The sequence below is a fragment of the Anser anser genome (assembly GCF_964211835.1).
Source record: "Anser anser genome assembly, chromosome: 1".
Classification (NCBI taxonomy): Eukaryota; Metazoa; Chordata; class Aves; order Anseriformes; family Anatidae; genus Anser; species Anser anser.
This window is the reverse complement of record NC_139720.1, coordinates 68,142,116-68,156,359: the sequence shown is the minus strand read 5'-3', so window position 1 is coordinate 68,156,359 and position 14,244 is coordinate 68,142,116. Positions and strand designations below refer to the sequence as shown.

General features: G+C 38.7%; 1 protein-coding gene across 7 annotated transcripts in view; it reads right to left on the bottom strand.

Moving 5' to 3' along the window:
• The window catches only part of DERA (deoxyribose-phosphate aldolase), a 55,198-nt gene that overhangs the window by 29,855 nt on the left and 11,099 nt on the right, over positions 1 to 14,244 (bottom strand). For 5 of the 7 annotated variants that reach the window (XR_014582386.1, XM_083831341.1, XM_083831345.1 and 2 more), the window contains exons 3-6: positions 11,864 to 12,011; positions 10,288 to 10,383; positions 8,676 to 8,810; positions 978 to 1,106 (exon numbers count right to left, since the gene is read on the bottom strand). Coding sequence is in view for 6 of the 7 variants with exons in the window: in XM_083831341.1 (XP_083687467.1) it covers positions 978 to 1,106; positions 8,676 to 8,810; positions 10,288 to 10,383; positions 11,864 to 12,011 (508 nt within the window). In the remaining variant the exon portion in view is untranslated. The remainder of the gene's footprint in view (positions 1 to 977; positions 1,107 to 8,675; positions 8,811 to 10,287; positions 10,384 to 11,863; positions 12,012 to 14,244) is intronic. The other 2 variants (XM_083831342.1, XM_083831344.1) reach the window with 2 other exon arrangements.

Genomic DNA, 14,244 nt, shown 5'->3' with positions numbered 1-14,244 from the left:
TTCATGAGGTACCCTCTTTCAAATATGGTGGAAGAAGCAGGTGTCCAGAATGATGTCCAAAGAACATTTTGCATCTTAAAGACTGTATTAAACCACAGCCCTGAAATCTTGTTTAAACTAGGGAGAAATTGGAACAGCACTGGTCCAAAGTTGCAGAGGAATACACTGCTGTAAATCTAGGCTCAAATGGGTGCTTTCTTACATTCAGAGTCTGCAATGGCTACACCTATGCAAAATAGTAATACCTACAACATATATACAGCCCCTAGAAACTCCATCTTGCTCATAGGAATGTCTTTCTTAGCTGAAAGGTTCAAGATAACAGACTGGCATGCTCCTAAACATCAAGACAGATGTAATTTAGTTTTCAAAGACAGGTAAGACTGAACACCAATTAATTGTCAGTAGTGAGTGTCCCAATCTTGAGTGGCCCGGTTATAACCTAGCACATTCCCACACCTGCTGTAGCACGTGGCGTTCTTCCCCTTGCTGCGTTTCCAGCATAGCTGGGTACCCAAATCACACTCTCACAGAGGTAGTTAGAAGTGATCACAAACCAGAAGGCGAGTTTTCAGTGCAATCTTCCCACAGAAATTCCCACTGCATTTAAAATAGGTTCACAAGCCACCTGCCTACCGCCCTACATCTGTATGCTCACCAACACTACCTGGAAAATCTACCTCAAATGTATGTGCCCTTATTAAACATCCCACGGATCAGACATTTGACAACATTATTTTCCTACAAATCTTGTCGTTTAGCAGTTTTAAGTGTTATTTATCACTTCATGCCATTTTTGTAGGTTATACAAAACAAGTGATACTTCATTACTACACCTGCAACTTCAGTAATTGCTGCATAATAGTTTTTGCCGACTACAGGCAAAACTAAACTTTCACGACTAGAATTTTTTAGGCTTCATGAATAATATAGCAAAGACATTCTTAGCTTAAAAAGAAGAACACACATATATTTACCTGCCATCATAGCTATCATGCTGGCTTTGTAGACATTAGCAAGGGACCCCAGTTCACCCGTCGCTAGGATTGTTTTCATGTGAGCTTCTCCACAGGCCTCACGGCACTGGCGGATCTCCTCATAGAGACCTGTGGATAAAAGCATTTGAAAATGATCAAAGTTGGCTGAGAGACATTTTCAAGTACGGCTGTAATTTCCACTTCTGGATTAATTTCCAATCTTATAATTAGTCATAGCACTCAAGAACTTAAGTTTTGTAAGTTCAATAAATTACATGACTGGAGGTAATTAACAATGCCACACAGTTTCAGACTTAACTTAATAGCTATTAATGTCGTTTCTCTCAAAACTAGGAATGTGCACAGTATGCCAAACACTCATGAATACATCAGGAGAGAAAAAAAAATGCTGTAATATTCAAGATTGATTTTAAAACAGCTTTTTCAGCAATAAATTTGGTACTAAACTGAATCAGTACTCAGGGACAGTTATGCTTTCCTGTACACATCGTGACACCACGCTCCCTGTCCCCTTCAGCCATCTATACCAAAGGGCTCAGCCTACAAGGCAACAAAGGTGTGACTGAGTTGTCTCATTAGGGACCTCGGTGCCACTTGAGGTGCCTGACCTATCCCCCTGGCTTCCAGCAGCTGCTCCTGGAGGCACCACATCTGCATTAGGTCCTGTTGTACCTCCCAGTATCATGGGGCAGTCTGTCAGCGAGCTAGGTGCCTGTGCTTAGGTGTCCGAATCCCACAGAAGCTTCTTGAAAATACGAGTTTCCTGAAAATATGCAGCCTAATCAACACAGGCTGCTAGCACCCCTGGTGAGGAGAGCCCGAGGCCTGAGACAGCACCTTCATGGATCAGCGACTCTGCACAGCTCGGTGCTCACAAACCAGCTCAGGTCACTGCACTGCCCGGGGGTGACCGAGGACATGGACTTACTGCATTTTTTGAAAAAGGCTAGAACTCGCACACCTGGTCAGGAAATGCAATGTGGGGAGCACAGGAAAACCCTACCACCCTTTTTACCAAAATTCAGCTGTGCTCCCCACAAAACTGTAAACACAGGAAGATTAAAGGAGCTAGAAGTAATTGAAATGTAACTGCTAGAAGCTGACCACTTGGAGATGATTAGTGTTAGTGGTGGGAAGAAGCAGCTCTTACAGTGTACAGTCAACATTTCCAGAATCTGAATTAGAAAAAAAAAAAAAAAAGATATAAAATAAGCAAACAGGATCCTTCGTAAGAGAGTGCTTTACACAAACTGTACTTAAATCTTCAAACACACAAAATCGAAAAGTTAATTTATAGAAGGTAAAAACATGGCTTTTAACAAATCCGTCTTGCTAAAAAATGTCCAGGACCAATTTTTTTCAGCAATACTGGCTTTCTTTTCCCCTCAGTCCTCAAGCAGGACCTGTAGACATACAGGAGGATTCGCCATCCTGCTGCATGGCTGGACCTCCCCTCCACCCGCAATGCTGCAAAATGCTATTGATGCTGCTGGCACACCAGGCAGCCAGGGCTGGGATCACTGCGGTGGTCCGCTGAGACACGCTACACACATTAGTAGACAACTGGCTAATGCACTTAGCAAGTCCCTTTATAGACACCAGGTTTCACCTTGTTTCTCACTGTGTACCAAAGGTGTGAATTAATCAGTACTAGCATGCAGTCTAACATGTTTTATTGATCAATTGATGATACTCCAGAAACCTTCTACATCAAATCAAGCCTCAAAAAGGAAATAAAAAGAACCTGTGCTATTTTCTTGTGCATTTGATTACACTGCTCACGTTAGATCCAAATGCAGTCTCTTTTTGTGGAATGACTTTCCCAAAGCCTTCGGAAAGCCAGAAAAAGCAGCTTTCATGTTCTAGTTATGGTAACAACAAGAAAAGACTCAAGTTTTCTCTACCTTTAAGATACACTGCCAAAAAATGTCAAAACAAAATCAACAAAATGTACATTTAGGTTGGATTCCATGAAAAGGAATTATATCCCCCTAACTGCTTTTCACTGAAGTTAGTACTGCAGCTACTAAACTCTCCCTATTGTTGGAAGGTACTTTTATATGCAATTAGTGCCAAGATCATTTGAAGACTCTCACTATCTGACAGCATGCATCAACCCACAGATGGGAACAACTGAGGATCTTCAATCATCTGTGTCTATCAGGTTAGATGAGGTGGTGGAACAGCAGGCATGTTTTAATGGGGCAGGTGTATAGGTAATAAATACTGTTCTCTATTCACAGACCAATTATTGCAAACAATATCTGGCACTCACAGGACATTCTCAGCCTTACTGTAAAAGCACAAATAGAAATGCAACTACCTCTGGGACAGAGAAAATTAAGCAGACTGAGAACCCTAGTCCCAGGTCAAAGAGTGACTGCTTTGATACCGAACAAGTGCAAAAACTCATACTCTTTTCAAAAATAAAAAGTTTAAGTACTCAGTCAGATTTAAATCAAAAGACTGATAACTTGATCATCCTGAAATTTCCTGTCAAACATCTGAAGTGTGGTTGGAGTTAACCACACTTGAATACGCACTCAGTGTTTCAAGAAGTCCTGGGCTGCCTCTAGGACAGTCAAGGCTGCCAAAAACAAACCACGTAACTACTCAGTTCCTTCAAGCTCATCAGTAGCAGGAGAAGCACTGGACACTGGTTCTTGGAATATCTCTGACCTGTGCAGAACACCAGTAGTAGTTGGCACAGCAGATGGAGCTGCTCTGTAGTGTCAGTAGTGTCTGTAGTAGTGTCAGAAAGCTTTTAGGATAAATCCCTATCACATAAAACCACGCACGCATATATATTCAACTGTGAGCTAAGACCATCATCAAAAGGTTGCAAGTGATTCTTCCTCTGACTGTTAAAAACAGTGGAAAAGAATAATCAAGAGCTCTCAAACCAAATGGCCAATACTGTGTAGTATCTTGAATATGGCATTAACACCATCCATATTAAATGAAGTCCAAGTCTTAACCAGGAAAAACAAAACCACCAAAAAAAAACCCAAAACCAAACACACACACACACACACACAGAAATCAAACCAAAACCAAAACAAAATAAAACCACACACAAAGGAAGCCAACTTATATGGGTAATATTTAGGGTCAGATGATCACTGATGCAGTGTGTAATACCTTCACTGATTTAGCAGTTAAAACACGTGACAAAAATATTTCTCTTTTGCACCCATTTATTTAACATACCTTACTGTTTTTATGAACTTTAAATCTGCTTTTATTATATGAATTTATACAATTTAGATTTAAAAAAAAACAGACTTGATAGGAAAGAAAAAATAATTTCATAGCTGTGGTTTTAATTCTGCTGTTAGAGAAGAAAACAGTTGGAAGGTGCTTTCTTTCTTTTTTTTTTTTTTGGTGTGAGTTTTCCTGTATTTCCAACTATTAAGTAAAAGCATTCTATTGATATTTAGCAGCTATTAAGTACACCAGAGAAAATGTGCCTCTCTCTTCATGTCTTTCAAGCAAGTACCCTTACCAATTAATGCTGGTTATAATCTGCCCCAGATTATCTATATGGTCTTTTGCTTTGGTCTAATACATTCGTTCTAGAATCACATAATAAAGGGAATAATCCGTATCTTCTACACAGAACATGAAAATGTTAAAGGAAGAAAAAAACAGCTTAAATTTTTATGAAACAGCTCTTCTCCAAAAATGTGGTAATAAAAGCACTTTTTTTTTCTTTTTAATTCATCTTATTTGTTGTTTTCAACTAGTCAGTCACATTGACTGATGTTAACGGTAGAAACTGAGATAAGAAGGGAAGATGTTTCAATTTCTGTTAGACCAAAGATCAAGGTAATCATGTTAGGAAACTGGAAAATGAGCTGGAATCCCTTCTGTCTTGCACATTAATGGCAGGTTTGTTAACAAAATGACAAGCGCAAGGCTATCAGCACAACACGACTCTATCAGTTCTGCTCTCAGCCACATATGTGCAACTCCAGGCTCCAGTGATTCACATGAAACTGAAAACAGGATTTGGCTTCAAGAGTCTGAGCTGCTGCTGACAATGTAAGAAAGAAATTACGCAAAGACTTTGAGGTCCCAAATCAGCTTACAAATCTAGAAAACAGTAAATCCAACTATAGTATTTCAGAACAACATGTGCAATCCTTTCCAAGCCTCTGGATCAGGCAGTGTATTTTAGTGTATTTTCTCTGTGCAGTTTATAGAGTATACAGCACAGAAGGTGTCCCCAGTTCCTGAACAAAGCCTCTGAACTCATGATTGAATAGTTATTAGTAAGGATTGAAAGGCAACCTTCAGAAAGAGGTTATATCTATCTATGTCATGGATGCAGCCATGCTAAAACTTCTTAAAGTATACTTCTTTTGTTCCATTTTTGTACGAAACTTTGATTGACACAGAGCAAATATAAACCGTTATCAATGGTTAGCAAGAATTTGGAAGCCACTGACACTTGTGGTATGTCCAGTTGTTTGCTAAAAACTGTGGAACTAGAAGTAACATTGGGGCAACTCAGACAGCTTCAGAAAGTACAGCAATTCCAACATATGTATGGAGCTCATATCCAGTTTCTTTCAGTAATTTGTTGGTCAACTTCATCACGCTTTACATACAGCCTCCACATCCTGTGCTTAAAGACACTATCTAAATTCTGATTGTTAATCAGAATTCATACTTTGTCGAGTGATACAAGACAATGGTTGAGTAAACTATTGTAAAATATTATTGCTCTACAAGCTAATAGCTTGTAAAAGGTATATACATATAAGGTCATAAACTTAAATCTCATTTAAGGTTATTTTCCAACCTAAATTAGCTGCCCAGTAAAGCTGTTTACATGTTCAGCACCATTAAAAACCTCTTAACAACTACCTCATAAAGAACAGACCTACAAAATGTGTCCTGAATGTCATAAAGAGCCCCAATAATAATAAGAACTGCTTTAAAAAAAGTTGATATAATTGAATGTACACTAAAATATTTAATAGCCACACAAGCTTTTGAAACAAATCACAAAGCAACACTATTTTATCATGGCTACCCCAATTATGGCACAGATTAGAACAGCAACTCGAAATATATGAACAGTAAGATAAAGCACTCTACCAGGTGAATATTTTTGTCAATAGTACCTGAAGTTTCAAAGAATGACAACATGAGAAAATAACCATAACAATATACTAACTAGTGTTTTAAGTATAAGCAAGCATTTTGCCATAACTGCAAGGCAGCTAGAGTTTATGAAGTACCTTGAACGCAGTCATTGCTAGTGCACTAGACATTCTTTTTCAATTTTACATACTAAATGGATCCAGCCTAAAAGAGATTTCTTCATCCCTTCTTCTAACTTCATGAAATGTACTTTATAGCGTATCATACCTAACCATTAGATAGAGCTGGAAAGCTGCATGTTCACACAAGTAACATATACCTGCTGAAAGTAAATTCTTCACTTGGAGGGTGGTGAGGCACTGGCACAGGTTGCACAGAAAGGCTGTGGCTGCCCATCCCCAGAAGTGTTCAAGGCCAGGCTGGACGGGGCTTTCGGCAAACTGGTCTACTGGGAGGTGTCCCTGCCCATGGCAGGAGGGCTGGAATGAGATGATCTTTAAGGTCCCTTCCAACCCAAACCATTCTGTGATTCTATGAAAGCTAGACAGAAAGAATAATGAATTCCTCCCCTCTCCCCCCCCAAAAAAATCAGAGCTCCAACTGGAATAATTTTTTGGATAGGCACATTAAATATTAGAATTTTTCCCCTTCATTATCTGGCAAATACATTCTGTTCCTGAGGTAGCTTTTTCAAGACAATGTAAGTAAGTGCCATACACAGATTCATGTTCATAAACAAACTTTCAGAAAACATTTGGAAATAATTTCAATTCTGCTCTCAGTAAAAGAAAAGTAAACTAACCATTGCCAAAAAAATGGATGGCTTTCAAGCTTGTCATGACTTCATCTATGGATAAAAGAATATACACACCAAATCAAAAGTCAACTCTAATTTACTTATTTAGTAAACTGGTAGCTTTATACTGGGTCCATCATTCTTATGTCTGCGTATTCCTCCCTAGTAATTTATAATTACCAAAAACAATTTGTTTACCATCCAGAAAAAACTAACAACATATATCTAGTCCATTTCAATCAGTGATACAAACTTTCTCTCTGAATCTAGCCCTGTAATTCTCCTCTGAGTTCTTATAATCCTGGACTACACAGTCTAGAGCCTGCATTTGCAACTGACTGCATGCACTAACTTTCTGACCTCTGCTCTGTGTAACTTGCACTTAACAGCAGTTAGTACCTCAAAGTCTGAAGTATGGTGACCACAGTTATGTCAGAATTACTGTAAGACAATTGCTGGCAGACTTTGTCAGACACAAATTCAAATTGATGTTCAAGTCCAGTCTGCTGGTCTTTTTTCAGTCTTGGTCAAAGATCATTGACTGGAATCATTTTGTACCTACCCTGTAAGTGTCCCCACTGGAGGGCATCTCCTGGAGGGGCAACATGCTTTGTAACTGGAAGTATGGATCACTACAAGGCATAGCACAGCACAGGAAGATGTGCATACAACCTTGCTGCTAGCTGACACAGAATTTGAACCATCATTTTGTCTTATTTAAAACTGCTCAGTCACCTAGTCTCCATCTTCCAGCAGTTTCTGAGGCTGTATCTGAATTTAAAATAGCCACTCTGAAAGAAACAAATGACTGTGACAATGCCTGTCCTCAAGAAGCCAAACATTCGTAAAGCTACATGTATTTATGGGCAAAGGGATAGAGATGATAAATACAAAAGAGGTCAAAATGTTAGAGAGAGTGGAAACCAATTTTGAAGACACAGATGCAGAAATCTGCTTTTTTTGTTCAATTCTAACTGCTAATTGAAAGAAGACCAAAATCAGAAAAGATCTGTTACCATGATGACTGCATTTCCTTAACCAAACCTTTGGAGTCTTCCAATCACACAGGCTATTACAGTACTGTATTATACAACTAAATGGAAAATTCATTCCAAGACAATGATGTGTTTACCTTCACACTGAGATTAGTTGTAGAAGCATTGTCAGCACTTAAGGCAAACCATTCACAGTACATTAAGGACGCAATTAGAGCAAAAACCTTCTTCAGTATTATTGTTCTAACTTATTAGTTGTAGTCTACAGAACAGGAACATCAAAAATAACATGAACAGTCAATATGTACCATCAACTTCCAGGGAAAACAACTAAAATACATATTTTTGGTCAAATATTGAAATATGTATATTTAACAAGATATTTAGACTCTCAGCCCTTTGGGGGGGGGGGTTAATAAAACAGTTCAAAAACTATAGCATTCACTTTTTTTCCATTTTACTTGCTATTTTTTATTCCTATATGCACAATCCTCAAAGGCATAGAAGCAATGGACCTGAATTTTCAAAACACAAAGTCATTCTGAATATCCAACTTGACAAAACTTGTAACAGCATTCTTTTCAAAAAATCTGACCGTTTGTCATAACTTACTTATGCTGTTTTTATTTTGTTCAGTGACCTGGATTATCAGCTACTCTTTGGAGAGGGACCAAATTATTCAAGGACTGAAGTGGAAACTGGACGAAGAGACAAAGAAAGAGCTCACACACGTGGACGTGTACAAGTTTAGGTTCCTTGCCTAAGGAGACTTACTTTCCCATTGGCCACTCAGCACCAGGCTCCTGCTAATGACGATGTCGATCTCTCTGGCACCATATTGCACAGCTAGCTTTATTTCAGCCAGTTTGGTTTCTAGAGGAGTTTGTCCAGATGGAAACCCAGCAGCCACTAGCAAGGAGGGAGATGCAGGCAGGGGGAAGAAAATTTGTTTCATAAATTGAACATAAAATTTGCACTAAAGAATGCAACAAAGAATTTGAAAGCTTTTTTTTTTTTTTTAATTTTAAATCCCTATCACAATTCAAAAATCTAAAGGCAGCTCATCTTACTGTCTCCATACACAATAAGCATTATTTCTTCCCTCAAGAACCAATGTCCAGCAAGATACTACAACCACTTCTTGAAAAAAGGTCTCTTTCACACGCCTTAAATTCTTCCAAAATGGCCTACGCAAGCATAGTATCTATGGCCTCCAGCAGAATTGAACAAACAAGGAGAGAACTCATACATGAAGCAATACATACTTTTCAAATTCTCTCCAATGTTTATAAGAAGCATTTCAGGTTAACTCCCAGTAATACATTTAACAGTTAAATCACAATATGCTAAAAACTTTTTAATGTGGCCTACTTAGGATTTCCTTTATGATGTTTAAGTACAAAAGCTAAAGTAACTTTGGGAATGCAAAAAATAATGGCTGTCAGAGATTCTCTGACATATAAATACATGTAGTATTTATTTTTCCCTACACAATGAAAAAATGAAAAGAAAGCACAGAAAACATGGACATAAGCACCTGATAAACTTCAAAGTTAACCCCTGCTTTGAGTGGGAGGCTGGACTAGATGACACCCAGAGCTCCCTTCCCACATGCGTAATTCTGTGATCTTATTTCTTGCTTATTGTAGATTCAGGACTTGTCTCTCATGTGGTGACTGAAGAAGAACTGGTGCTATTAGATTTGTGAGTACAAGTCCTGAACCTGCAGGCTGCTCAGCAAGCAATAACCCTTGCCTCTTCACACAGCTTCACTGAATTCAGCTTGTAGGATTACACTTAAAAACCAAAAAACTGATGGGGAAAACAAAACAAATCATACAACCAAAGACTTGTATTAGAACTGCCAAAATGATTACTGTAGTTCTATTATTATTAACAGTTAATTATTGCCTACTGATTCTTTGTCCAGCACACTATCTCAATTTATTTTATTCAGGTGAGGGGAACAGGCTGCCCAGAGAAGCTGTGGATGCCACATCCCTGGAAGTTCAAGACCAGGTTGGTTGGGGCTCTGAACAACCTGGTCTAGTGGGTGGTGTCCCTGCCCATGACAGGGAGGTTGGAACCAGATGATCTTTAAGGTCCCTTCCAACCCAAACCATTCTGTGATACTATGATTCTGTATCTTAAGGACCTCTCTGACAAACTTCCAGCAAAAAAGACTTGGCATTCCTGATACCCTTGAAGTTGAAACAAAACAAAAGATAACAACTGCCAGAAGCAAAGCCTTCTCTCCATTCCTTTCCTTCCACCTGCTACCTTTTTACCTTACTCTCTGAAGGAAAAGCAAGTCCAAACTTCCAGATTTTTCTACATTTTTTATAGCATAGAAAGATTTAATTTTTTATTTTAAAATAAAACTTACCTGAAGCTACTGGTATGTTGCAACCAGCAGCCTTTAAGGAATTAACAGCATCAGTGACCCTTGCAGGATATACACAAACTGCTGCAACAGTAATACCTGCAAGAGACACAGTTCACTTCTTCATACGTGCATTTCCACCTTCTCTAGTGCAATCCATATAACAAGCACATGTGCATTGTTTACACGTCCCACTTTTGTATTTTCACAAGGACCTTAAGCATCTACACTAGGGATATATGTTTTATTGTTCGAGCAGTTCAGGTGATTCTGCATATTGTTACCACACTCATGTTTCTTCACCTGACCCTGGGAATAAGTTTGCATTAGCAGGAGTTCAAGCTACAAGATTTTTATTGATAGATTCACTGTTTAATGCCATACAGTAAAGACACTCTCAGTCAGTAGGATACTGTGAGAGAAACTGCTGCCAAGCTCTGTTCTTACCTGTAGAGCCAGACTGAGCCCAGCAGCAACTGAGCAGTCTTCATGTTAATGCAGTTCTACTACATTTCTAGTTAAAATGCTATTCTCTCAAAGTCTCAGATAATTGGTCTCGTATTTAATATTTCAGCCATCTGAAGAGTCCATAAATCTAGAAAGAAAGACTATCTTTGATATTTCAAATGTATGGCTTGAAACCAGACATCTGATCTCCCCCTTTGGTTTTTTATCATATGACTCCAGTTGGTGGACAAATGCCCACATAAAACAACTGAAATATTTCAATAGTAGCAGCATGCCGTACATGTCACCAAGTTTGTTGTTTTTGTTAGATCATCATAAGGCCACCATAGCAGGACAAAAGTCAAACGGCATTCACTGACACACCAGTGATTGTATGTGGAAAAATTGAGAAGCGCTGCTCAGATTTAAAGAGGTTTTATATTGAGTCTTAATTTGCTCTGAATTTGTATTGGGTTCAGTCTTGGGTGTAACATTTGAACTTCCGATAGAGCCTGCTTGAGTAATGTCAGTGAAAGTTTTACCACTAGTTTGTAAGGGCTGTCTTCTTTCCTTTCAACTGTGTTGACTTAGCTGGGAACTTCGTAAGTGTGTGTATACATGATACACACACAACCACAGACACTCACTAAAGGACTGATTCCTTAAAGCAGATTGGGCTGCAAAGATGTCTCCTATCATAATTACTCAAACAAGTGGATAACAGATAATACTTTCTGAGGGAGAAATAATATTCTTACAAGTGTGGAATGCATCTTTTCCAACAGGCAGAGTAGCAGACTTGCAGACTTGGTAGTAACACAGAGCAACATCATCTAAGTGTGAAATCCAAAGTCACATGAACATCCCCCCTTCTCCAGTTTAGAACAGACAGCAGCAGATTAATGGAATACTCAATTAGTTACACCTTAATGCACTGTTATTAAAACACATACACTGAAGTTACACCACTTACAGCTTCAAAATCAAATTTCCTCATTACGTACCATAACTTACCGTGTTTCCCTGACTCCATGCTTTACTGAAAACTGAAAAAATATTGAGGAAATAGACAATTTTTCTATTTTGTTCAAACAATTTGAATTTTGTTCAAACAGAACAAAAATGATCATACCTTTATCATGCATATCCATGGCTTTCAGCAGATCCTCTCTGATGGGATGCTTAGCTTTAAAACACATTCTGTGAACATTTGAAGGAGTATCATCACCTGAAAGAGTGGTAAGGTCTATACATGTGACAGCTTTCAGCAGCCAAGCAGCCTGCAAAGAAAGTGAAGGAAGGAATACAGTATCTCAGTTTATGCTTCCAAAGCCAAACTGACTTAAAGTATCCAGAAATCCAAAGCCTAGCTCTCACTCTAAGAATCAGGAAACGTATGGCATATAATATGGAGAATGTGCAAAGAATGGTTTATGACAGGGATGGCAGAAATTTGCATGTCTTAAGCAATATCTAATAGTACAGAAAGGATTTGGAATCAAAAGTCTGCTTTTTTGGTGCAAAAACTAACTACCTAACAGGACTCTAAGAATCAGACAACATTTTTAACTGGACAAAAAACATGTAGTTTCAAATTTAATTCTCCAAAACAAGGAAAAAACCATCACCTACGTGAACAACCTTACCGTTTCGGTATGTTCCACGCTATGCAGTATGCCTGTATCTTTAAAGCTGGTATGCATAGTAAATTATACATATGCTTAAAAAGGAGCACAGGTTTGCACACACAAATAACCAGATGAGTGTACATGTCGGCAATTTGTACACTTGCACATTTTTATGTCTGTTCTGCTGTAAGAGTGAAACATGGAAGCAATGGGAGGTAAGAACCCATGCTTCTTAAAACAGGATCTATACTACAGATGTTTCCACTTTCTGTTATGTGAATCTGAGATAAAGAAAAATAAATTGTAATTATTTGGTAAAAAAAACAAACAAACAAAAAAAAAAACCAACCTGCACAGCATAAGAGCTAAATTACAGGGCTAAAGCAGCATTTAGTTGAAAATGCTACAGAACTTTAAAAGACTTATTGATCAGAGCACTGAGCAAAAGCACAACCAAAAAATTTTCAAGCTTTGTTGTTGAACAAAAATTGAACTTGAAACATTATTTTGAAGTATTTGTTAAAGGTCTTCCAGTAAATTCTCATTTACAGTAATGGCTTCACTAAAAGTAGAGATCTTTTGGTTGGCACTTGTTCAACAAGGGGAGAGGCTGGAGTAGCAAAATCTATACAGCAATATCACGGGCAATGCCTCCCTGACCATTCTGCTCTATGACATGATTTGTCAATATCTGCAGCAAAACTTCTTGCTTCTGCATGAAGGTATTACTCCGCAAATCTTAAGAGGCAGGCCAGCCTACAGACCTGTGCCACTTTGCTAATGGGAGTCTCCTTCCTAAACTTGTACTAAGTATTACGCCAAAAGCTGCTTTGGGGTTACTGGACTGAGTAATGAACTATTACTGGCCTGTATTAGTCTAAGCTTGACTTCTTGTTTCTAATTGATTTCTACTTTCACCCTATAATACTTTAGAAATGTTTTTCACTTTAAATGGTTTAATATGTCTCTTACTCGGATGCTTTTATCCTTCATTCAAAGGATTTTTTGTCTCATCTATCATGACATAAATCATAACGTCATCAAGACAGGTGTAGCAAGGGAGTTCCATGAACTGGTACGAACTTCATTTTTTAAAGGGATTTTTAAAACGTGTATTTTAAAATGCAGTATCTGAAGATAGCCAAGGTTACAGAATACCTTCAGGATCTTCTCACTGATAGTATAATGTCCAAACCCAGAGACACTGAATTGCTAAGTTTAGTATCAAGTAGGAAACTCAGGAAATGCTGAGCTAATCTCCAATTTTTATCAGCTTACGTCCATCTTTTTATTTACTCATAATGTTCAAACCACAGGCTTCCAGGTTCATCTAGCAGGCAGGAAGTTACTTGCTAGCAATTTATAGTAGGATCTTACGCAGCTCCCTCAAATTGTCACTGAACCATGGTCTACAAGATTTGTGATCATCCTGAAGGTAGTTTCGGCCAACCCAGAATGGCTGCCTGACACACTAAGCTCAGAATGCCAACTATTTTGAGGATTTTTTCTTGAAAAAATAGGTATAATTAAGTGATTCTTGCTTTGTTCTGATGAGTGGCATTATTAAGATTTCTCCTTGTTTGCCTTCTTCCTCCTGCTCCCAGTTTATGAGTCACTGTCACAAGTAAGCAATGTGTTCAGTGTACAGAGGGGAGGAATCTGCTTGCAGCACAGTTGTTTGGTGAACCTGGAATCAGCTTGTCCTTTGGACACTAGTTACAACCCCACAGCTGAGAGCTCGCTGGGAGCTCTGGGTCTACTCCATGGCATTTCTCAGCCCCTGCCTTTGGCTGAACACTGCCAAAGTGCTTACGGCATTCCTGCATCCAACTCTGCCTGCCAGAGCTGTCGCTGAGGCGGCAGAAGCCAGCACGTGGCCATGCCT